General features: G+C 29.6%; 1 protein-coding gene, 1 long non-coding RNA gene and 2 pseudogenes across 4 annotated transcripts; 3 read left to right on the top strand and 1 right to left on the bottom strand.

The window, feature by feature from the left end:
• Positions 1-660: 660 nt before the first annotated feature.
• Positions 661-20263, bottom strand: aPKC (protein kinase C iota type). Of its 3 annotated transcripts, XM_069132760.1 has the most exons (10): positions 20043-20263; positions 19519-19605; positions 17832-18049; positions 7765-7815; positions 6346-6431; positions 5064-5349; positions 3987-4439; positions 2743-3215; positions 2351-2466; positions 661-882 (listed from the first exon to the last, which is right to left on the bottom strand). In XM_069132760.1, exons 2-10 carry the CDS (start codon positions 19572-19574, stop codon positions 795-797), a joined length of 1827 nt encoding a protein of 608 aa, XP_068988861.1. In that variant the 5' UTR covers positions 19575-19605; positions 20043-20263; the 3' UTR covers positions 661-794. The 3 variants fall into 3 exon arrangements, with proteins under 3 accessions (XP_068988861.1, XP_068988859.1, XP_068988860.1); XM_069132758.1 differs by lacking the exons at positions 19519-19605; positions 20043-20263 and adding an exon at positions 14344-16228 and having other exon boundaries at positions 17832-17972; XM_069132759.1 differs by lacking the exons at positions 19519-19605; positions 20043-20263 and adding an exon at positions 14344-16150 and having other exon boundaries at positions 17832-17963.
• Positions 10274-16721, top strand: LOC138190169 (uncharacterized). Its single transcript, XR_011176212.1, has 3 exons — positions 10274-10826; positions 13983-14237; positions 14321-16721. It is a non-coding gene; the product is annotated as an uncharacterized LOC138190169 (long non-coding RNA).
• Positions 20264-21566: 1303 nt separating the features above from the next.
• On the top strand, positions 21567-22116 carry LOC138177988 (pre-mRNA-splicing factor CWC22 homolog; annotated as a pseudogene).
• LOC138190210 (pre-mRNA-splicing factor CWC22 homolog) lies at positions 22077-23255 on the top strand (annotated as a pseudogene).
• Positions 23256-23887: the final 632 nt, after the last annotated feature.

Genomic DNA, 23887 nt, shown 5'->3' with positions numbered 1-23887 from the left:
TTTTTAGTGAATACGTTCATGCAAGCGATATAATAGATCGTACAATGCTCGTAAATATTAATAGAACGACTGCGCAACGGAATGACATATTACCTACGAGATTAATCGAAGCAGTCAGGTACATTTTCCATTTTAATTAATTTTTCTTCTAAAAATAGCTGAAAATAATACCCATTAATAACGCTTAAATTGCAGCACCATGTGAAAGAAGAGTTCAACACGATCATATATATGTGACGCAAATTAAATACTTTTTTCTTCCAATACTTAATACAAGGATTCTGTAAACTTTAACTTCGTTACAGGTCTCAAATCTCTTGCAATCTACAAAATTTATATTAGCTATTAATTAGAGGCAATCTCGTAATATTAAATAAGCCTTATGTAGCTTAATTTAATGGAAGGCAAAACATTTGCTTCAAGAGCCCTTTCTTCGGACTTTCATCTTCCTCATCATCGTAATTGTGTTCATCGTAATTACTAATGATCTCATTGTTATTGCTAAAGCCGTACGTAACATCTGTGATACTTAGAGAACTGGAGCATATCGGATTTTCGTACCGGAATGGAAAAGGTGGTGATAACCGATATTCGTTATAATTATTGTCGTTCTCATTCTCTTCGGAGTATGTCATTAAAAAAACATTGTTATGATAACCTCGATTTCTTGAGCCGATGTTCAATAGGGGATCGATTCGAAGCTTCGCAAGTTTGTCTTGTAATTCGTACATGTAACATGACTGTAATTGTTGCTGATTTTGAGTATGACGTGGCACAATAACAAGCGGTTCTTGTCACACGCAGTCTTCTAAAGACATAAGTAATGGGTTCACATACTCAAAGCCTTCGAATTCGCTTTGATCGATCTTGTCGATCACTCTCCTGCAAAATATTTATTTATTTATTATTTATTATTATCAATATATGTATTTATCTTATTAAGAAAGCGTATTCTAGTTTATAAATATATGTTTAAAGAAAAAATATGTAAAGTTAATACAAGTATAAAAGCTTAAAAGACATATCGTTGTCTATTGTATAAAAATACAAAAACTTCAAATTGATTTATTTAAAATGGCATTCAAATTATTGACACAATTTCCTCAGAAACTAATATTTTAATTTACTTGAACTGAATTAAATTAAAATTTTCAATAATTTTTCTTTGAACCATATATTGTCTTTTCTTTGAACATTGAACCATATATTGTCATAAATCACTATTTTTTCAAATGTTATTCTATATTATTTATTCTAGTCATATAGACAGAGTTAGTTGAAACACGGGATCACACAACTTCCTAAATTGTTACAGAAAATTAAAAATTAGCTTATTAATATATATATGTCGGAGCTACATTAGAATTAGGGTTAGGGGCGTGAAACGAATCTTCATTTGGATTACACATTGTCGTTATGCAATAGAGAAGACATTGACTAGTGCAAATATGATTATTATAGAATTGGACAAGTAACCGTGGTAATTAGATACTCGAGAAACTAATGACAATGATCCTAGGTTCAACAAGGAATCCGCGGTCAATGGGATGATAGATGTACGTGCTCACAAAATCTAAGTCGGACTCTTTGTTAATAAAACGCGTAATATTCACGGGTCGTAAGGCGTTACTCTTTTCGTCGATGAGATCGCAAGAAAGAATGAATTTCCGTCCCGATAATGCCACAGAGGAAAACTATGATGGGGTGTATCTAAGGACGAGATCATTGGATTCGTCGAGGATAGCCTTCGTTCAGAAAGTGAGGGAAATTGACGTTGCTGTTAATTGGTCAATTTCCACGTTGGTGGTTAGAAAAAGATGCTAGCTGCCCTCGAGGGACAGCTGCACGTGTACTGCGGAAACGCATCGACATCTGGCAATCATCTTACTTGAAGAATAGGGTCTGCAAGTGGCCAGCTACGGGGCACAGACCGTTGGAATGTTTACTGTCAAGTGTTACGACTATTTCCTTTTTAAGGAGAGCTATAGAATTACTCCATGCCTCTGCCAGAAAAAGCGTTCATCCCGTGACCGTGGCTACGTTCAGCGACTGGCTGTCGCCTCGAGCCCAAGCTCACTATCATAAATCTCGAACAAATACAATTGGATCGAATGACCACAATTGTTTAATTACGCCTATGATAGGATCTAGATTACGGTATTAAGGGATTTTCCCGAAGTTCCAAAGGGAAGGCTCCGATGTCCTTTCATCTCCGACATATATATATATAACCTATATATATAAGCTTATTCTGAGTTAGGAAACTTAATATTAAAGACAACTACTTAAAATTTTATTCTTAGTTTAAAACATAAAGATAAATTAGTAAATTCTTTTTAACAAAACTTACGGATCATCCGGTGTTAAATGAACTGGTTCATCTGTAAATTCTGGTGGGAAGTTTGCTAGGTCACGATCAGAATCTAATCTTGGTTTATAAGGTGGTGTTACTTGTTTCTGCTCCAACTGAAAATTTATTAATTATATTTAATATACAAAATACATTTCTTGCATGATTAATATCATACACAAGGCATTTGAAAATGACTTATTACAACCATTATGGCATTATTCTACGTCTCTGGATCAATAGAGATTCATAAAAAAAAAAGTTTGAAATTTTACAATTAGCTTTTCTCAATTTTTACAGCCTCGCTATATCTTTATATATATACTCTATGCTTTAACATTCTAATATATTTCCTAATTCTTTTATATTTCCTTTTATATTATTAGAATTACCATTTCCCAATCTATTGCTTTGAAGAAGGGATGAGCAACAATATCAAGAAAAGCAGTTGGCCTTTTACCACAACCTAATCTTTCGTTTGGATCTTTGCAAAGGAAACCTTTAAGCACGGATGCTGCTTTGACCGATAACGATCTTGGTATACGAATTGTTTTCTGCAAAATAACTTGGAATAGGTAATCTTCGGTATTTTGGTCTGGATTTTCTGACGCGCCTGCAATATCAAATGGGCTGCGACCTGCAAGCATTTCATACAGAAGTACACCAAGTGCCCACCAATCTACAGAGAAACTGTAATCTTCACCCCGCAATATTTCAGGCGCTATATAATTCGGAGTGCCACAGAACGTAGCGGTTGTATCACCCTCTCTAACGCCTTCCTTGCACATTCCATAATCAGTTAATTTCACGTGCCCTTCGTGATCAAGTAGTACGTTGTCTAACTTTAAATCTCTATATATGATACCTGCACAAAGAAATCATACATTACAATCAATACAAATACATTGTACATTGTACATACATCTCGTACATTGAATATATTCATGTATCATCCGATTATTGAAAAATTGTGTTAACAATGGATTTATTCTAGAAAATTTAAATCTAAAATTATGTAAATATTCCTCATATAATTAATACTTTACCGTTTTCAATTTTTTATTGTTTTTGTACATCAAAAATTAATTAAATAAATGTAATTTTGGAGATGATTTGATATAGTATCAAAGAAACATAATAAAAAAATTCAATGGAATATACAAAATTTAACAAAGAATATTTCAGTGAATTGTAACAAACATGATTAAATGATAAAATGTTGCCATCATTTTAAATATTCAAAATTTAAGCATTAATATTAATGTAATTATATATAGAATATTTAATCTCTTCCTATAAAAACTATACCAATATGTTCTGTAACTAAGAATAATAAAAAGTTTATAGGCTTATGTTTATATGACTCCTATTTCCTATTTTTATTAATAACTATTTACTAATAACTAAAGAAATGGAACCTAGATAGAGATTTGTTTAACCTACTAAACTTTATAACCAATACTTCACTTTCGGTATTTTATTTATTATTGTACTTATGTGCATTCTATGCAATATTTTGAAAATTCTTTTAAATAAAAACTCCCCAATTTAATTATTTTGCTTTTTGCATTATTTCATTTTTAAAGGGAAATTAGCCCTAGTTCTTTCTGGAAATAACAAAGAGCATTTCTTTTACCTTTTTCGTGCAAAAAGTTCAAAGCGAGACTAATTTCAGCTGCATAAAATCGGGCATGTTCTTCCGGAAGACGGCGTTGTCGTTGCATATGGAACATCAGATCACCACCGCGTACAAACTCGATCACGAAGAACAGACGAGAGGGTGTCTGAAAGCATGAGTGAAGTCCCACAAGGAAAGGATGATTCGAGGCGGTTTCGAACACGTGCTTTTCTGTTTGCACCCAATCGATGTCCTCGTCATCAGTTACTAAGGCCTTCTTAATTACTTTCATCGCATAAATCCTCTTTGTACGCTTTAATTCAACCATCAAAACTTTCGCATAGGAACCACGACCGATTACCCTAATCAGTTCGAAATCATTTAACGAGTATTGCCTCTGCATATCATTTGAATTATCAGCATCATTTAATGTATCCAACGGCAATTCCTCCCTTTCTTCACTTCCAGTTCCTAAAAATATATTTAATTCAATAAGTAATCAGGTGTATAAATAAGTCTAATCTTATTTTATAATATCTTTTGAATAATAGGTAAACGTTCATCTGTTTTTATGAAGAAATACTAAAGTATTGATTTAATATAGATTGCTTATTTTAATATTTTGTTAAAAATCTTTAAACATATAATATATTATGTTGTTTAATACAGTTTAATCAATAAAAGATTGTTCTCAACAAAAAATTCTACTTGTATTGTTCAACAATATTCTATTATTACATTTTTAATAATTTATGTAGCATCAATATCAAATTCTTATATACTTTCAAATAATAAATCTTTCAGATGCGCCCTTTTGAATTTCCAAACAAATAATCATAGCTTACAACTAATAAAATCATACAAAGTTCATAACTTGTTTTTTTATGATTATCTTGTATATTAACACATAAATAAATTTTTTGCAAAATTATTTGCAAAATTTTTATATATTTATAAAATTATCAATTAAAACCTGATATATTTCAAATTGTCGATAGTCTCCTTTTTGTAATACTGTATTACGATTCCTAACGAAAGGAAGATAAAATTAATTTTCTTCTTAAAATTTGCATATAAATATTCAAATATGCTTACGATTGCGTGAATGCTCCTCAATAATTGGTGACTCTGGTATCTCATCCTCTAGATGAGCTACTGGGCTGCATTGAACAGAATCAAGCTGTTGTTGATCGCCGTTTCTGTCGATCGTCTGCGATTCGGTGCTTGGCATCTGCTGTTGTTGTTGCTGTTGAACACTCAGGCATGGTTTGCGCACCACCTTGTGACATTTCTTGTGCACTAGTAGCTTGCACTGAATACATTTGAACCCCTGCCGACCTAGCCCCCAAATCCGATCCTGGCAGAACGCGCAAAACGCTCGCTACGAAAGTTAGACAAGAAATTATTTGCGAAAGTCACTGTTTTCACATTTTGAATATAACTCGAGTATCGTATGAAATCTTGAGAATAAGAAGGCAAGCTAACTTAATTGGAAGGTCAAATTATTGCTTAGGACTTCTTGTTTAAGGAATAAAAATATTATATTTGGGTCACTTCTATATTCGCAATATTATGTATTAATCCTTTCCTAAATAATAAGAATACAATAAAAATATATTTTTGGTTTAAGAATAATTCCAGTTTTTTAAAAAGTATTAAATACTAATCTATTAACAAGAACTTTACCGTTCTTATTAAAACCTTAACTTTTAAACAAAAAGCCAGATACTAAAAATTGTTGCATCTAATCAACATTAATATTATAATATTTCCAAATTGTCCTTTGTTACAATATGTATATAGAAAATTCAGTACCATCAAATTTCCATCAAAAACTCTAAGAACACCATCATTCATACATTCAATTTTCTTAATCATTGCCTACAAAAGTTCTATTTTACTCATATAGAAATTACTTATTCCTTTTGCAATTGCAAAACTTTTTACTTATAATAAATCAATAAACTTGTTATCTAATATAAAGTTATTGAAGTTATTTAACTTCTATCAAATAGTACTATCACATTCTTACTTTTACACACTAAACATTACACATGAACCATTCATCTCTGGGAACGACGAGACGTTATTTAAATAATAGAAACATTATTCTCAGTCTTAGGTATTCAATGGGCAAATCATTACTATAATCAACGATTAAATATAGCATTTGATATTCAACATTCACTAGCCAGCAAGTTCCTCTGAGCAGAAATTATAATTTTATCCATCTGTGTGATCTGAATGATGATGCACTGCAAACTTGTGACACAGTATAATTGTGCGTGAATGATGTGTGGAAAATGAAAACATAATAATGAGCTAAAAAGGGGGGGGGGTAACAGTGGAGCAGTAAGTTGAATGAAATGATGCTTACCCGATTGAAACGTTTCGCCTGAAATATATGACCATTCACTCGGTACAGCTTCCTCCATCTACGAGCGCCGCGTCTGTAGATGCTTCCTTTGGAAAATGAAAAAACATAAATATCACGAATGAACCAGAGAATTGATCTTCAATATTTGTCCTGATTTTGTTCTCTTTTTTAATTTCAGTTTCTCTTATTACTTCATCCGAAATACTAATTGGACAAAATAGGCATGTGTAGGCACGTGTCAACGATATTACATGCGCTATCGTAGAGATTCGAATGCTTTTAACGTTAGTTTCTCCTTAATTATGGCAATATAACACGAATTTCATTTAAAGTTATAGTATAAAGTTACAATATAATTGCATTTAAAGTATATTCCCGTTGGAATACCGCATTGAAAGATTTGCAGTAAAACTGCGATTGGCTGAAGTCCCTCCATATTCCCCGATAGTCAAAACTATCCAACTATTCTTGTAAAGGCAAAACAATCGTGTATAAAACTTGTAAACACGATAAGGTCATCTTGATATTTAAGCGCGCGATATTTGAAATTGGAAATATTAACAAACGCAGTAGAAATATATTAATCGTAACTAGAATCTTCTGTTCGGATTTTGTTAACATGTTAACATATTGAAGTCCAACGTTACGTTAACCCAACATTTTATATTTTTATGTACATCATCAAATTCTGTTTTCTAATATTATGGCTATGAATGGGAATTCCAATTCCGTTTAATATTTCGCTCGCTGTTTCATTTATTCATTTTTTATTTATTTATAACATTACGATAAACTATGGCTTGGTCCTTAGTGAGTTAATATATATGTTACACCTGATCTTTGATCTATACGATATTTAGCATCACATGATCCAAAGATTCAAAAGATTCAACACATATGTAAAATTTCATTTTCGATAATTTTATATTAACACTCAGATACTTATACATTTTTAAACATTAGTTTGGAATTCATTTTTCTATTAATTTTCTACATGAGTAACAAATTGGCAAAAAGTTTTTGCAGAATCGCAATTAATTTGGCAAAACCAAAAAGTCTGTTAATCTCTATCGTATAAATAAAGAATCAGGTGTACATATAAATTCATGTAAGTGATGAAACTAAAAATAAGCGCGCTAAGATTATCCATGTTTCATGAAAACTAAAACAGATCTGCTTGATTTTAAATGTAGCAATATAACATTCGAAAAGAACAAGCGTCGACGGAAGAAAAGAACGATTCTCCTCAACGTTATCAATGGTTGATATAGCCAGACTACTCATATTCCTTTACAACAAAATCTTAAACTTATTGTTAATTGAACAACTCGCTGGCTAGTATTATTGAAAAATCGTTGAATCGTAAAATACTGTGTGTTAATAGGTTAGAAATTTGTTTCTTTGGTGGTGAAAACTCACTGTCTTCTCCCTGACAGGGCATTCCTGGCGCAGGCGGCACATTAGGAAAAACTGTAACAAAAATAAATAATTTTTCACTCTCATATCATGTACTACGTTTTCATTCTGTTAATTAAAATAACACAGACTAAGTTTGAGATAGGAATATGAACATCAAAAAAGACAACTATGTATTTTTTTAAATAAAAATTTTATTTGACCTTACTGTTCTTCTCGCGTATTCTTCAGCTCATAATGACCCTTGCAAAAAGAGATTAATGTTTTACAAATATTATGGAATTTATATGATTCGTGTTACTTATTATTTGTAGACTTTTATGATTACGAGAATAAACATAAAATTGAAACAGATCTGAAGAGAACAGTATGGTTGAACTAGAAATTTTACCTTGAATATCCTAGAAATACACAATAAATATATAATAAATTGAACATGACCAACTTGTTATGTATAGTATAATATATAGAGTCTCTAATTTATTGTAGTGCACTCAGAACGATCAAAAATCCAGCTGTAAGGCACGAAAAGAATATCTTATGAATATTCAGTCATGCAAAACAGGCATCACTATGATAATTAGTCCGGGATCTACTCTTTTCAATAACTAATTCATTACTAGCTTTTTGTTTAAATTAATACGCTTTTGGTTTACGTACATTTACAACGGTTAACGTGACTTTCTTTGCCACTTTTGTTTGATCTACAAGAAGAAAGATTTCTACTTTAGTTTCGGAAAAAGATTTTCTCTTCTATGGAGGTAGTCCAAACGGCATAACACATTCAAAAATAAGAAAAACAGCAGTACATTAAAAATTGAATTTTCTAAAAATATAAATAATATGCTATAGAAACCTTAAATAATAAATAAAAATTAATTGTATTAATGGAGTAGAAGTAGTAATTATATTAGATTTTGTAAACATGTAAATAACATGCTATTTATTATAGAAATCTTAAATAATAATTTAACGTTAATTACATTAATAGATAGAAGACATCTATCACGTCAGGAAATTTTGCTTCATGCTAAGAAATTTTATATTACAGGGATCAAATGCAATGCATTCATTTCAATGTTAGTACACGTATTGCCGAAGCAAGTAAACAAAGTAATTGGAAAAAATTGATAAAATCAAGAAGTCTTTGAGATAAAATATTTACTATAATAATATAATGAAATTAAAACAGATTTGAGTATCCAACACATTCAACTTCTAGCGATTCATATTCACAATTGCGAAATTTTTCATTATAGGTGAGACGTGAAATAAATCAAGTATATATCGAAATATAAACATGCTTGACTTGTGATCAATTTAACCCGTTCATACTCAATATTTCATATATGCAATATTGGATTTTAAAAATTATAAAAATTAAAAAAATTAGAAATTTATTTTCGGTAAATTTTAGTGCATTATGTCTCCCTTACAGAATCATCAGAAAAGATATGTTTCTATTGTTAATAATTGCAGAAATGAATTATTCCTAAAATCTAAAGAAAAATTTTATCTTAGAAGGCTAAACATACATATGTATGTATGTAATGATGCAATTTGAATTAACATAAAATAATTAAATATTTTGTGTGAATATATAAAAAAAATTATTTTTATACAAGTTTTCTTATACGTAGGGGACATTACATAGTATATATACTTTTTCTATAGTTGCAACAATGAAGAAGGTCAATAACATTATCTTAGTAAATGGTAATCGAAACTTCTGTAATGTACTTCTATAGAATTAATATTTTATTAGCTAATTGTATACACTATTTTTTTGTAGCGACATTTTGTCATTTATTTGTTTTGAAGTGGTTTCCTAATATTTCTTATCATAATGTTTGCAAATTGGAATATATCTAGTAAATAAAACCATTGAAAATTATTTTTCATTAATACACGCGGCCTAACATTATCATATTTAAACTGTCCAATTTTGAAAACCCTATGAACTTCTCAACCAATTCCAAATAATATAATAGAAAGTATATGTATGAAGACTACATAAAAATACGATATGCATATATTTATATTTTTATTGATTTTTTATTGTAATGACACTGTACGAAATATTTTAATATAAAATAGCTAAAAATGGAAAAGACCTGTTACGTCCAAATATATGAGAATTATACATTATGAAATGTATGTGTGTACGAACGAAGTTTTGTAGAAGCCAAAAGTGCAACTGTTAAGCCATAGAGTATTTTAATATTTTAGATCTAATATTTTTAATTATTGAAATGAAATAACAATTTTACTAATATGAGAGTGATATTAAGAACATAGTAAATTTTAAAAATATTCTGCGATACGTGGAAAATGTAACTTATCGAATTCTTTGTCTGTAGTCTTCATACAGAACAAATATTACGTATATTCAAAGTTAGCAACTGTCTAGTGACTTATGGAGGTGACTATATATACGCATGACTATATATATAGTCAGAAAATTATAAAGCTGCTCTTCATAGCTAACGAACAATCCACTTAAATAAAAGCATAAAAAATAACTTGAACCACGTTCAACACATTTTGATATATCATATATAACAATAAATAGAAATACTAACGTAGATCGTGCATAACGCATAACGTCGTCATAACGTTATATCTATATTTCTGTTTAGCTCCGTTTAAAACAACATGGACAAAGTAAAGATGCCGATGTTAGGATAATATACGCAACGTGTTCCAACACTACTTCCAAATCGTGTAACAAAGATAACGATCTATATTAGATCTGGAAACTCGTCGCCTGCCACACAAAGTATATCTCCTACTGTTACTTTCATTCCAGAACCTGATCATAAAACGCGGCCCGATAACGGATAACATTAAATTCGATTGATGCGATCGTTGTTATCGCTTTTATCGCCGTAGACCTCGCTAGCGTAGTTGCAACCGTTGTTTTCAATGTCCGCCGTTATGTCTCGAGCGCGTTAATCGATCGCTCGAAACTATCGAACTGTGAAGCTACTATTATAGGAATTAAAGGAAATCTTTATATGCTGTTCCAATTTTCATGTCGAAATAAAGGGTAATATGAAAGAAAGGTCAGTAATTGGTAATTTAAGAGCATATCGTAATGTAAGAGAAAATATCTAGTGACAATTGTCAAGTGTTTAGTGCGCATATATTGTGCGCATATTTAATTTGGCATGAAATATCCTGGTAAATAATGATTATAAAATGTTTGTTGACAAAATTTAAATTTTTAATAAAGAACTAAATAGAACATCGTAACATCTTAATATTATTCAAGTCATTTAGCTGTCTTAGTAAGTAATTTGAAACTATTTAAACAATTTAAAAATTGTAAATTATTTGAGCGATTCAATTATTTCAATATTAGATCCAGATTTAATACTACATCTAGATTAGTTTGAAGTACTCTTATACTTACACCAAACGATGGCTCAAAACGATAAAAAGATTAATCAATAAAATTAATAAACAATGATACAAACGAAATTCATTATCTATCAGTATATCATAAAATTTTTTAACAATTTATTTTTTACAAATCATATAAATGAAAACTAAAACAATAGCAATTAATTACAATACTTTTTATTCAAAACACTTTTATGAAATATTTGTATAAAGTACTCATGAAATACCACATAGTTTGTAAATCAATAAAACAATTTTTATTTATTTAAAATACACGTCCTTTTGCTTTTTTATAAAAGATTAAAATCTAATTACTTTGAACAACATACTTTTGTTTTTCTTTCATAAATTAAAAAATCCGTATATTTCACTGTAGAGCATTCTTCTCAGTTACTTTTCTATCGACTCTTTAAAATATATAATACATATGTTCTATATGTTAAAAAAAAAAGAAAAACAATTTTTTATTAGTATATATATATATATATATATATATATATATATATATATATATACATCGAACAGACATTTATTTCCCAATTAATGGAGTAAAGCTGCAAAAAAATTGAGATATTAATTGTAAATATCCAAAAAAAGCTACAACCTGAAAAAGTTTTTTATTTCAATTTCATTGACTTTTAGTTAGAAAAATATAGAAAATCAAGCATCATTTTTATTCAGCTGAAGTATTCTAAATCTTCTCTATGAACAAAGAAGATTGAAAACAGATCTTTCAAATTTGTGTTACAAAAGATAGCAACAAATAAAAGATAAAAAAGAAATTTTATATATCATATAAATTCAAAAGATAAAAATTTTTTGGAAGTGAATACAATACTAAAATCATCTTCGTTTCCTTAAGTGAGCTTCTTCATAGTTTTTCTCCTAATATAATACCCTTTAGCATCCTACAAAAATGTGTAACTTTCATATACATATGTACATATATTTTACATCTTTCTTGCCTTAGTCTTTTGAAAACAAAGGTAAGAAAATATTCTGAGTAGTCAATTGTAACTTGTAGTAGTGTGCCAGAAGTACACTAATTTGAAAGAAAAAGATATTACATAGGGGATGTTTCATTTATCTTAGATTTCTAAATATCTTACAATTATTTATTTTTATTAATAGAAAAAATTATGCCGGATCAAAGTTCCGATTCGAGTTTTGAAGGATAACAATACCTTTCTCAAGTGAGATTAGAAAATATGAAATTAGATGTATAAAAAGTTATTGAAGCATTTTAACTTCAAGATATTTTAATTTTAATTGTTAAATTCATGAAGTTAAAATTAAATTTAGAAAATATCGATTGATATTTGAAAATATCAAATCCCACTTTTAAAAAATGCCGCTGTCCTTCAAAACTTGAAAAAAGAAATGACCTTGGAAGATGAAAATCATAAATCACAATATTGATCACTGTAAACCAACTAACTTTACCCTGATACAATTTTTCTACCAATAAAAGTAATTAATTTATATATTTAGAAATCTAAGATAATTATAGTACCCTATATATATTATAGAAGACCTATACTATTTTTTGATATATTAAAGATTTCTAGAATTTTGCGAAGTTGAGTTCACTTGCTTTTAATGTAAAATGGAAAATTTCAATACATTATGATATTAACTAAAAATATGAATAACGTTGATAAGATTTAATTTAACATATTCGCGATGACGTGATCCAGCATAAACACAGAAAATTTATACAAAAACCGTATACATGCTTATCTCCATAACGAATTTAAAAAGTTCCAGTCGCTTGCCAAGTATTTTTCATCATATTCAAAAGTTTCTCAATAGAAAATTACAGAGCAAGCACATTGGATTGAATTATTAAGTTTCTTGTATCTTTAAGCATCGCAATCTTATTTTCAGCGATTCTGAAAAGTGTATTATGTATAGTGTTTTAAAAAAATATATTAGCAGTATCTATTTATATTATCTTTCGGAAATTGTTATCGAATATTTTCGTCTATGTATTTACTTGTAAGCAGATTATGTTTGTACGTCCTGGGTCGCAACATTAGTAGAAAAAATTAGTGTGTAAAAGATCATAATCTAAACCTCAATGTTCATAAACTGCTGTTTCATCTTTTGATAGCGAAAATTAAAAAATAAAAATTGACGAATAATAAAACCAAAAAGCAAATAAACCTAAAAGATATAATAATGAAAGTATCATGAGAAATATAGTGTAAGCCACTTAAGTGAAGATTCTGTACAGTGCATAAAATGTAATGTATGGATACATGAGAATTGCACCGCATGTAGAGCCGAAGATGATCTTCAATATTACCTTTAGTCTAGATGGAGGGCAATATCGTATAGTCTATAATACAGTTCTAGCCAACGCATGAACTAATATCGGAAAAAGAGATTTTGTTATTTTTTGTTCATTATGAATTGATTAATTAATAATCCACAAATTCCTTTTCATAAATTCTCTAGATTCTGAAGAATTAAAATAATTAACTGTAGAACTATTTTATACTAATTCTATCCAAAAAGAAACGAAATTAATAAACAATCGTTAAATTAAAAGGAACTTCTTACATATTAATAATCATAACTATAACTTGTTTTCAAATATTCATACCTTAATAAAAATGTTCGATTTCTCTTTAACAAATCGAGATCAATAAACTTGTATTCTCAAATAAAACTTACTTTCAATAAAATTCATAAATATTAACAAAACATTAAAAATAATATTAATTAATTAATTTTCGAATGCGGAAGCATGTCATATGTTAAATATCTTAAACTGGAACAACAAACATAATACAATTTATTTGTATGCACAGAGACAGTGAAAAATGCAAGCTAGAATAGATAAAATAAGCGGATACGTAAGCGTCTCAAGTAAAAAAAAGACACTAGATTTCTCTCGATCGACATCGATCGGCTTCCTTCTGTAGTCGACTCATTGCTCCATTCTTACCACTAAAAACCAGCTGCTCGTCTAAATCAATACCTATATATCGTGCAATCTGAAACTATCTATAAAACCAGGAAAAGAGAGAGAAAGAAAAAGAAAACTAGGAAAACAATAACTTCCAGTAAGTAATTAGAACAGAGTATTCTATTATCGTGCTTCGTAGCAACAAATAATCGGCCTTTTTAAAGATTGAATTGCCTTTAGCGCGGAGCCAGGTGAAAACCTACCCCAGGTAATGTCGTTGAACCAAAACTGCGAAGATCCGCTTGTATCATCGATCAAAGATGGCATAGTCGGTGCAGAATCCGGCTGAGGATTACACGGTCCGTGAACACGACATGTACTAGTCCCTATACCTCGATTAGCGGTCGCGTACATCATCTCTGTTGCAGTAACCTCATCGATATCAACCTCAGAAGTATCATCGATGCCTTTATCGCAGAGTAACTTAATCCTAGACGAGGAGGTTCCAGGCTGCGCGAATATATCGTCACGAGGACTGTTATGAGGTGAACATTCTGTTCTCAAACCGGCAATAGGCTGTTCGTATTCCGCTGAGTCGCTACTGGGCGACGGCGGGTAGGTACTGGTGCTCGATTTGATTGGTCGATCTCGTGGCAGGACTTGGATAGCAGTGGACGAGGTGGAGGGTCCTCCTTCGACGCCAGGAATCCTTCGCCCAACAGCAGCTGCAGCCGCAGCCGCTGTAGCCGCGGAGTAAGAATAGAAGGAACCACCCTGTATCATCATACTGCAGGGTGGTTCCTCCACTGCGACACCAGGCCCTGTAGGCACGCCAGAGGAAGAGCCAGCGATCTCACCTTGCACTTGCTGCACACCGTACATTCCCTGTGAAATTCCCGTCTCAGCTTGGTGATACTGTTGTTGCTGGTGCTGATGCAATGTTTGATGCTGTTGTTTATCTTTCTCGCGACGCGGCGACCTACCCCGATCGCTAACCGACGTTGCGCTCCAATAGCCCCACGCCATTTTAATTTAGTAGTATTTATCTTGAAGTATTTTTGTTTCGTCTATCCTGGCTGTCTAATATCGTCCAGCAGTAATACACCACTGGCTCCCGTCTTTTGCTCGCTACTACCCTCTAACTCCCACCCCAAATTTTCCCTACTTTCCTTCCTAGAGGTAAGTGCGCACGCTCTTTCTCTATCTCTGTCTCGTTTCAACTGGATATCTTTGCCCGGATTGTCTCTCTCCTTCTTGCTCCTCCGATGATCACTGTCCTCGTCTTTTACCCGTAGCCCGACCTCTTGCAGGAGAACCCGGCTGAGAATGCGACGAGTCAGCGCGATCGATGCTGGTTTATCGCCACTTTTGCTACCTCTTCGACAGCGATTGTTAAAGCTGTGATGTCACCAGCTCTCGACATGAATTGGCGACCATTGAAATCTTCCACCGCGAACTGAGAGGAGTGCTCTGTTATCGTTCCACGTTTCAGGCTAATCAACGTATAATACTATCTTTCTCTCTTTTGCCTCAATTCGAAGTTTTCGCTTTCTTTACTTCGTATTTTTAGTTTGTTTCGTGGTTTTGTTTTCTTTACGTGTCTTTTTGGGCAAATTATAAATTATCTTCTAATGTCTGAATGCGTATGAATTGAGTGTTCAAACGTACTTGCGTGAGAAAACTTCCTAGCTAATCGGTCCGCGTAAGAATATCGACTGCTGTCGCGGGATTCGTTAACTACTGCCGCCGCCCGACGCGCTTTACTCCACGAAATGCGCAAACGCTAGAATAAAGGCATACTCTGGAAAACAGGACTGATTCCTCTTCAACAAACTACCCGACCCTTCCCCCCCCCATCTGTTTTCAACTCTTCCTCGTCCTCAATATTCTTCGCTTATTATGGTTTCTTCTTTTTGTGTAGTGCTCTCCTCGTCTTATTATTCTTTCACTGCGTTCACTTTTCACTCTTCCATTGCGTCTTCTGATTAGCACTTTTATCAATTTATTGCATCCTTCTAATAAGCGCTCTATTTTCTAGCGTTTTAACGGAAAATGGCTTTTTGTTGGTTTCTATTGACATTTTGAATTATGTATTTTTTGTATACTGGTTGTTCCAGCAACCGTGATACAATCGGCAAAGGGATGGTTCTACGTGAAAAAATAAATTGAAAATACAAGTACAGAATAACATCTTTTCACACGGCTCTCCGTTTTTGAGAAAATCGAAGTTGAACATTTTTTTAATATATATACGTAACTTGACTAATTACCGACTAATCAACAAGAGGTTATTCTGCATGCTAAAATAAGTCAAAAATATAGAATAAAATTTTATCATTCATGGTCTTGTCTTGAAGAAAATAGAGATTGTACGTGTTTAGTTAGAAACTGACCTGGTACACGTGCATGTACCTAATCGATTTTCAAATTTCACATAACACACGCGCGCGAGCGCATTTTCTTGAGTACTAAGAATTTTGCGAAAAATGTGATTCTACATTTTCGCATGTAAAATAATCTTTTATTGACTGTTACCGCCTATCCAAACCAGAATTAGCTAATTTTAAGTATACTTAACAAATTTTAAAATCGACTTCTTTGAAAACAAAGTGTCATATGAATAAATTTTATTCTATATTTATGACTTGTCTTTTTATGTTGAATCACCCCTTTACCGATTGTAATTGCTGGGGTATCCTGTATACTTAGAAAACTTATTTGTGTAGATTAAACTTAGTATAAAAGCTGATTATTAAATGTAGCACTAATTATTAAATGCGGATAATTATGAACTTACAGTACGTAAGGAAATATGTGATGCTCTCTGTTAATTAATTATAAAGATGTAAAGAATTATTTTTAAATGTTTACAGAGAATGCGAAAATTTTTAAATGTTTAAATGTTGTTACAGGAAATGCGAACGAAAACAATGGTTTAAATTCAATCCAGTTCATCAGTAAATTAAGCTCGATTCACCATTCGTGTTATTGCTACATACTACGTAAGTGTATGTAACCAGTTAGAAAACACTATGATTCTCAAACTAATAATGTTTCGTGAAATATATAAAATACTCAATTATACATATTAAATATTTATTCGGATTTTGTCATATAAATTACGCGATATATATATTTAATGTGAAAAATGTGACATGTAATATAGTATATATATAATACATATAATATATATATATAGTATAATATATATATACTATGCAATAAAATATGTAATTTTGTAGATTAGTATTATAAATAAATTATAATAAATATTAATATACATGTAGTAATATGCACACAAATAAATTTTCACATGTAGCATTTTCAAACTTATATGCCACTCATATACATACATATAAGGATGTAAGTAATTGAATTAAATTGTATTGTTATTTAAATTTTGCAATATTTTAATATTAATATAAAATAAATTATTTTAGGTAAAAGCTATTATAACTATATCTTAATTTGAAATGTTGCTTATTGCGCTTTAAAAGTTTTAATTCATACATTTGATAATGTATTTTGGAGAACTCTTTTAAATAAAAACTTACTACATGATTATATGGTATAGATCTATAAACCTGTATAATTAATGTATACTTTTGTTTCAAAAGAGCTATATTTATATATATACTTCATTCAAATGTAAAAAGAACTTTTTTAATATTTCTAAATTTCTCAAATAATAAGAAAATTTTATGAAGACACATATTGTCTCAATATATATTACGGTATAATAAATACTTACCATGTATAGTTATTTCAGTATCCTTTTCTAGTTCATAGAGACGCAATGCTTCATCCAATTCATGTTGGGAAGCGATCCTACATGGATCTCCTTCATCATCAACCCATTTCATTGTAAATTGATCTGGCCCTGCAGCACCAAATCCACATATTGTACGCATTTCTTCCCGTAAGGTGTCTACTGAAATGCCAGGAGTGATATACGTAATCTGCACTTCCCTAATACAAACATAAGTCATTATAATTTTTCTCTTTCTTTAAAAACTGATAAAATGATAAAATTTCTTGTTTTGTTATATATAATATACAATCGAGCGCGTATATCAATATGCAGCTTACAAAATTTAAAATCTTAATATTAGTCTTCATTAATGTAAAAAAAATCAATAAAAGAACATTATAATACAGATTATTTAAAAAGGTTAGCAAAAATTGATGGCTATGTTTATGTATATAACTTAATATGTTACTTTTATTGACGACTAAAGTTGTTCATTTTATTTTATCGAAATCCTACACGACTTAAACAATAATCTTCTTTTCTTATCTAGAAATAAATAACACTTAAATGATTTTATAAAATTATTTGATTTTAAATAATTTGATGCATCTTTAATTTTGAAGGACAATTATTATCCTAAACCATATAACAATCTTATGGAAAATACTGAATACTAGGAGTTATAATATAAGTATAAAAATTATTTACATATAAATAGTTACATGGTCAAATAAAATCATAAATAACTGAAATAGTTATTGGTTAAATTTTTTAATCGTTTTACCATGATAACCTATTTTATATTTTTTTTTATTATATTTTGCCCTTTTTATTGTACTTTATTAAATTTTGTACATATATTTGGAAGCAAAATGTGTAGGATTTACTTAATTTATTAATACATTACTACTCTATCAATATAGCTTATATATGCATAATCTTACATATTTTTATGTTTTCATTTTATATTTCATATTTATATTTTATATTTCATTTTATATTCGTCCATTATAAGCTTAGGTAATAAATGAATTTCAAATATAAATAAGAAAGTAATATTACAAAAATTATTAAGTAGCTATGTAAGTAGAGAACAATATTTCTTTGTATATATTTTTATATCCATATACAATAAATCCATATAAAAATAATTTTATACCGAAAATATATACATATACACTGAATGCATGAGTACTATATACATTATAAGGTACCTAACGCTAACCCTAACTATTACTATAAAACTGTATTAATACACATGTATCATTATTGTACACAAAATATTTTATCAGCTAAGTAGTAATTTAAATAGTAATAACAATAATAGTGGTATTTTTATTGAGTTAAAAATAAGTCAATTATAAATATATATATTTAAACTAACTTCTTTCATTATTGAACGTTACTTGTATTAAGCTCAATAGCATTAAACTAATAATCGCATAAGTTCATGATTTCAATTAACATTGCCATATTCTAAGCAAAAATAATATCATAAAATAATATTAATTAATATCAAATTAATATTTATTGTCATAAACATGTACATACTACTTTATCTTAAACAAAAAATTTTCTATATCTATATTCCCAAATTTTCTTTAGTATTTTAACTAACAATTTAATGTACTTGTTTTATTAACTCTAACTTATTAAATTAAGATTCCAAATAAATCATTTGTATTACCCATTATAAACGATTTTCACTCGAATATCATCGCTTTCTATTGTCTGTGTAGGCATTTTTATTTGGTACCAGAAACTCTTCTTCCTACTGAAAAAAGATTATATTATTATCAGGCAAAGCAACTTTAATAGAAATAAATTAATTACACAATGATAAACATTGCAATAGATATTTGATTATAAATTTGTTATTTATTTACAATATTATACATTCCACCCTAAATAACTTTTCTCCTCAAACTAATAAAATATACAAATTTTGTAATTAAGATTTTTATATTCAGAAATAATATAATGTAACTGTAATGTTCCTAAATCAGTTACTATAAAAGTTTATTATGACATAATAAACGAGAACGACATGATTAAGAACCTACAAATTCAAAAGAACAATTCTCTATATTTATTCTCATACGTTTTAAAAATCAATTAAAATAATTTAAACTTACAAACTAAAGTATTTAATGATCATTGCAATACACAAAAACTAGTTCAATTGAACTATCTCAATTCTGATATACGTACAAGTTTTAATTCGAGCACGATGATTTTCTCCGAAAAATGCTTGAATTTCTACGCCAAATAAAATATTTTGCTGTATTTCTTCAAAAGAAAGAAACGGTTGTCTTATTTCATAAATTATTTGCTAGAAGGAATCATATAACAAACACAAAATTGGAAAGCACTTAACATAGCAAAACGCGTTATCACTTGGCAGCCGCCATGTTTATTAGATACACATCTTCATAAGGAAATCTCTATTTTCCCTATAAATCGACGCATGTGTATAGGTATATTCCATTTATCAGAAAAATTTATCTTTCGAAAGAATTTATTAAAAAAATTTGAGCAATTTAATTATTATCATTATAACTCCGATATCAACTAAATTATTTTATCACGATTAATTGATCGTGATCAGTCATGACTATATAATGAAAATTATTCAGTTTACTCAAAAGTTATAAATATGTAATACCGCTTTTACAAGTGAATCTGTATTGATATGATTTAAATTAATATATATAACTATAATATTATACAAAATTTATATAGATGCATATAACAACACTGTATTTAAATATTATGTACTTTTATTTTAAAATTGAATTATATATATAGTACTTGTACTTATATCTTACATACTGTTATTTAATTTTATTACAATATCTTATATATGAGTTATACAATAATTACAATTTATAATTTATTAATACATCTTTCGTAATTCGTATCAGCAATCTATTTGCACAAGAAATTAAAAATCCTTGCTATTAGTACTTTATATTCTTCTTATTAACTTGGGATACGATAGGTAATTATAAGAATTTTAAGGCGTGGTAAATTTCTGCAGTTATCTTAAATAACATTGCAAAAATATATAATTACATAGTAATTAAGAAATTTGTTAATAATTGCTATTTTGTTAGAAAACAAATTTATATTTTACATACATATCATTTATAATTTCTTAAATAAATAAATATATATATATATTTCTATCCTATGATTATTATGTCTTTTAAATAAATTCAGTTATAATCTACATTACGAAACTATATCATACAATATTACATTTTACAAAACACTTTTTGTGAATAGTGGAAATACTCTTTAATTATAAAACTTCTATTTATATATAATAATAATGTTAACGGTTTCATATCAGTATATGCATATATTAAGAAATCGCCCGTCTTTTGAGTCGAAAAAAATCAAGATGGAGAAGAAGAAAAGGTTTCGCTCTGTGAAACAGACGGATATGAATATAGTGTCTCTGCTTTGTCTGAAACATTCATAGTATCTATGCATACATACATACGTGTACGCATGCGCAGAACGGGACCTATTTCTTGCCCTCCATCTTGATTTTTTCAACTCAAAAGATGGACGGTTTATCAATGCTTTTAGTATAGAACTGTCTAAATTTGTTTATGCGATCGTACCGTCACCAAATCCAGTGTTACATGTATATCAGTGAAAAAAACAAAAATTCATAAGGAGGAAAACAAAAATGATAAGAAATAAAAAAAATGAAATTACAAATAAAGAAATGGAAAAGATAAAGAAACAAGTGCTTCGGACAAAGCAAGGCAAGATCGGATAGTTGAACTGTTAACATCAAGAACAGGTGGTGCTTGTATACCACCAGCAAAGTTATGAATAACATAAGTTAAGATCATTGATAAATCAGGAAGTCCATGCATAGGAAGTTCTAAAAAAATCTATACATGTTTACATTAATAAAGTTAATGTCATTAATATGGGACTTATAATTCAAGAACTTGAAAGAAAATATTGTTAGAGGTAGAGGTTTGCTCGCTAAGTCTATTGTATAAGCTCATCATCAATGTTTACATCCATTTATGCAGCCCTTACCACAATCATTAATTCTAGATTCTCAAATATAGGACACTTAATATTGAAACGTCTAATAATACAGCTTAAATATGCTTTCAGAAAGAATGACAAACCTCTCTGTATATCTTCTGGGATATTTATAGCACATTTGCTAAATCAAAGAGTAGCACTGAATGAGACTAGCAGTGGGATTGTGGCTTTATAAATGTTGGCTTTCTTACTGGGAACTGGTGGATGACATAGTAAAGGTAAAATGATAAATAGAATGGCTGATGGATGACCCGGCAGAAATACCAATTGCATTTTTGAGAAGATGTGATATGAAATTAATTGAAACTTCTAGAAAGGCTATCAAAGCTATATTATAAATGTCAAAAAATATATTATATGAAGGACAAATAGATAAACAAATTCAATACCTAATTGAAGTTATATTTCAAGTTTGAAAAGACAAATTTAAGGATCATGAAGCAGCTTGATCTTGTAGAAGAGGAGAATCCATTTACTTATTTAATAACATTAGATGAAACAACAGATTCTCAAGATATATTAAATGTATTCGTCTGATGCAGAATATATTAATAATGAAGCTAGATATAAAGCATTAAATAGAAAAATATTAAAGCCAGATGTCAGTGATTCAGAGAGTAAAGAAGAAAATGACAAAAAAGAAAGTTCTGATGAAAATAGTAGTACTGTTATGGTGGAAAAGAAAGAAGATATAATAGTAGATAACACAGAGATAAATGTAACTGTATTCAAAAGAACCATATGATTATAATACATTCATCATTTGATTTTGAAGAGTATGTGCACAAATTAATGAAAATGCAACTAAAACCTGGTCAAGAAACTGAAGTATATCATATATTCTTAGATTGTTGTGCAGAAATGAAAACATATGAAACATTCTCTAGATTGTTGACTAATCAGTTTTGTGCCATAAAATATATCACACCATTTAATTTCAACTTTTTAAGATTTATATCATATAGTACTATTTAGATACAAATAAATTATGTAATGTATCAACAGTTTTTGCTCATTTAATATTTACTAATTCTATATTGTAGGAAGTTTTCTGTTGCATAAAATTAATCAAAGACATTACAACAAGTTCCAATATGACATTTATCAAAATTTTGTTTCAAGAACTTCCCGTATACATGGGACTACTGAAACTTCATCAATATGTGAAAGACATCACGTTGAAACATGTATTTGATGGATTGTTTCTCATAAAACACTAGTTTCACAAGAAATTCTTTTTTTGTCCATTAATTTGGTTGGTCTCACAGACAATCTAAAGAAACATTTAAAATTTTATCCAAAATCTGCCATAAAAATTTATAAATAAATATAAAAAAGTATTTTTTATTTTGTGTAAAGTTTTTAAATAACCTTAAGAAAACTTAGCATCGTGTAAAATCTAGCTCTTAAAATTTTTACGAACTATTTCAAAATAACCTATTAATACTAAAATTTCCTATAAACTAATTCTAAGAAATTATTTTCTATAAGAATATTTTGTTTCTTAAGATATTATAATTTTGTCCCAAGATTCGTTTCTACACACAAGCTAGAGGGATTATAATATTTATACCATAATATTTATATAATATTCGTACAAAATTTCCTTTTATGTCATTCGTACAGATTTACCTGAAAAGTATTATTTATAATATAAATTTATGTTATTAACAAGAATATTAAGTGTTTGTATTTAAAGTAAGCTATTACGGACACTATGAAGGTATGGTGTGTGCGACGCGTGTTAAGTTCGCCCTGACAATGAACGCGGAATAAATGCACTTCTATCCATGTGACCATGTGGGTGTACCAGCATGTAGCCTATTTTGACGGGGGAATCACGTGATTAAATACTTAGCCGTCGCCACCCCGCCACCACGACTGCGAGCAGACCGACACTATGCCACAACCACAACCCATAGATACGCAGCTCAACCATTTCGCATCCTTCGGAAGCAAGCACGGCTAACCGAGGCTCA

This window comes from Bombus flavifrons, chromosome 3 (genome assembly GCF_040668555.2).
Source record: "Bombus flavifrons isolate JBK064 chromosome 3, iyBomFlav1_principal, whole genome shotgun sequence".
In the NCBI taxonomy this organism is placed as follows: Eukaryota; Metazoa; Arthropoda; class Insecta; order Hymenoptera; family Apidae; genus Bombus; species Bombus flavifrons.
The sequence above is the reverse complement of the archived record's forward strand: the minus strand, read 5'-3'. Positions and strand labels throughout refer to the sequence as shown.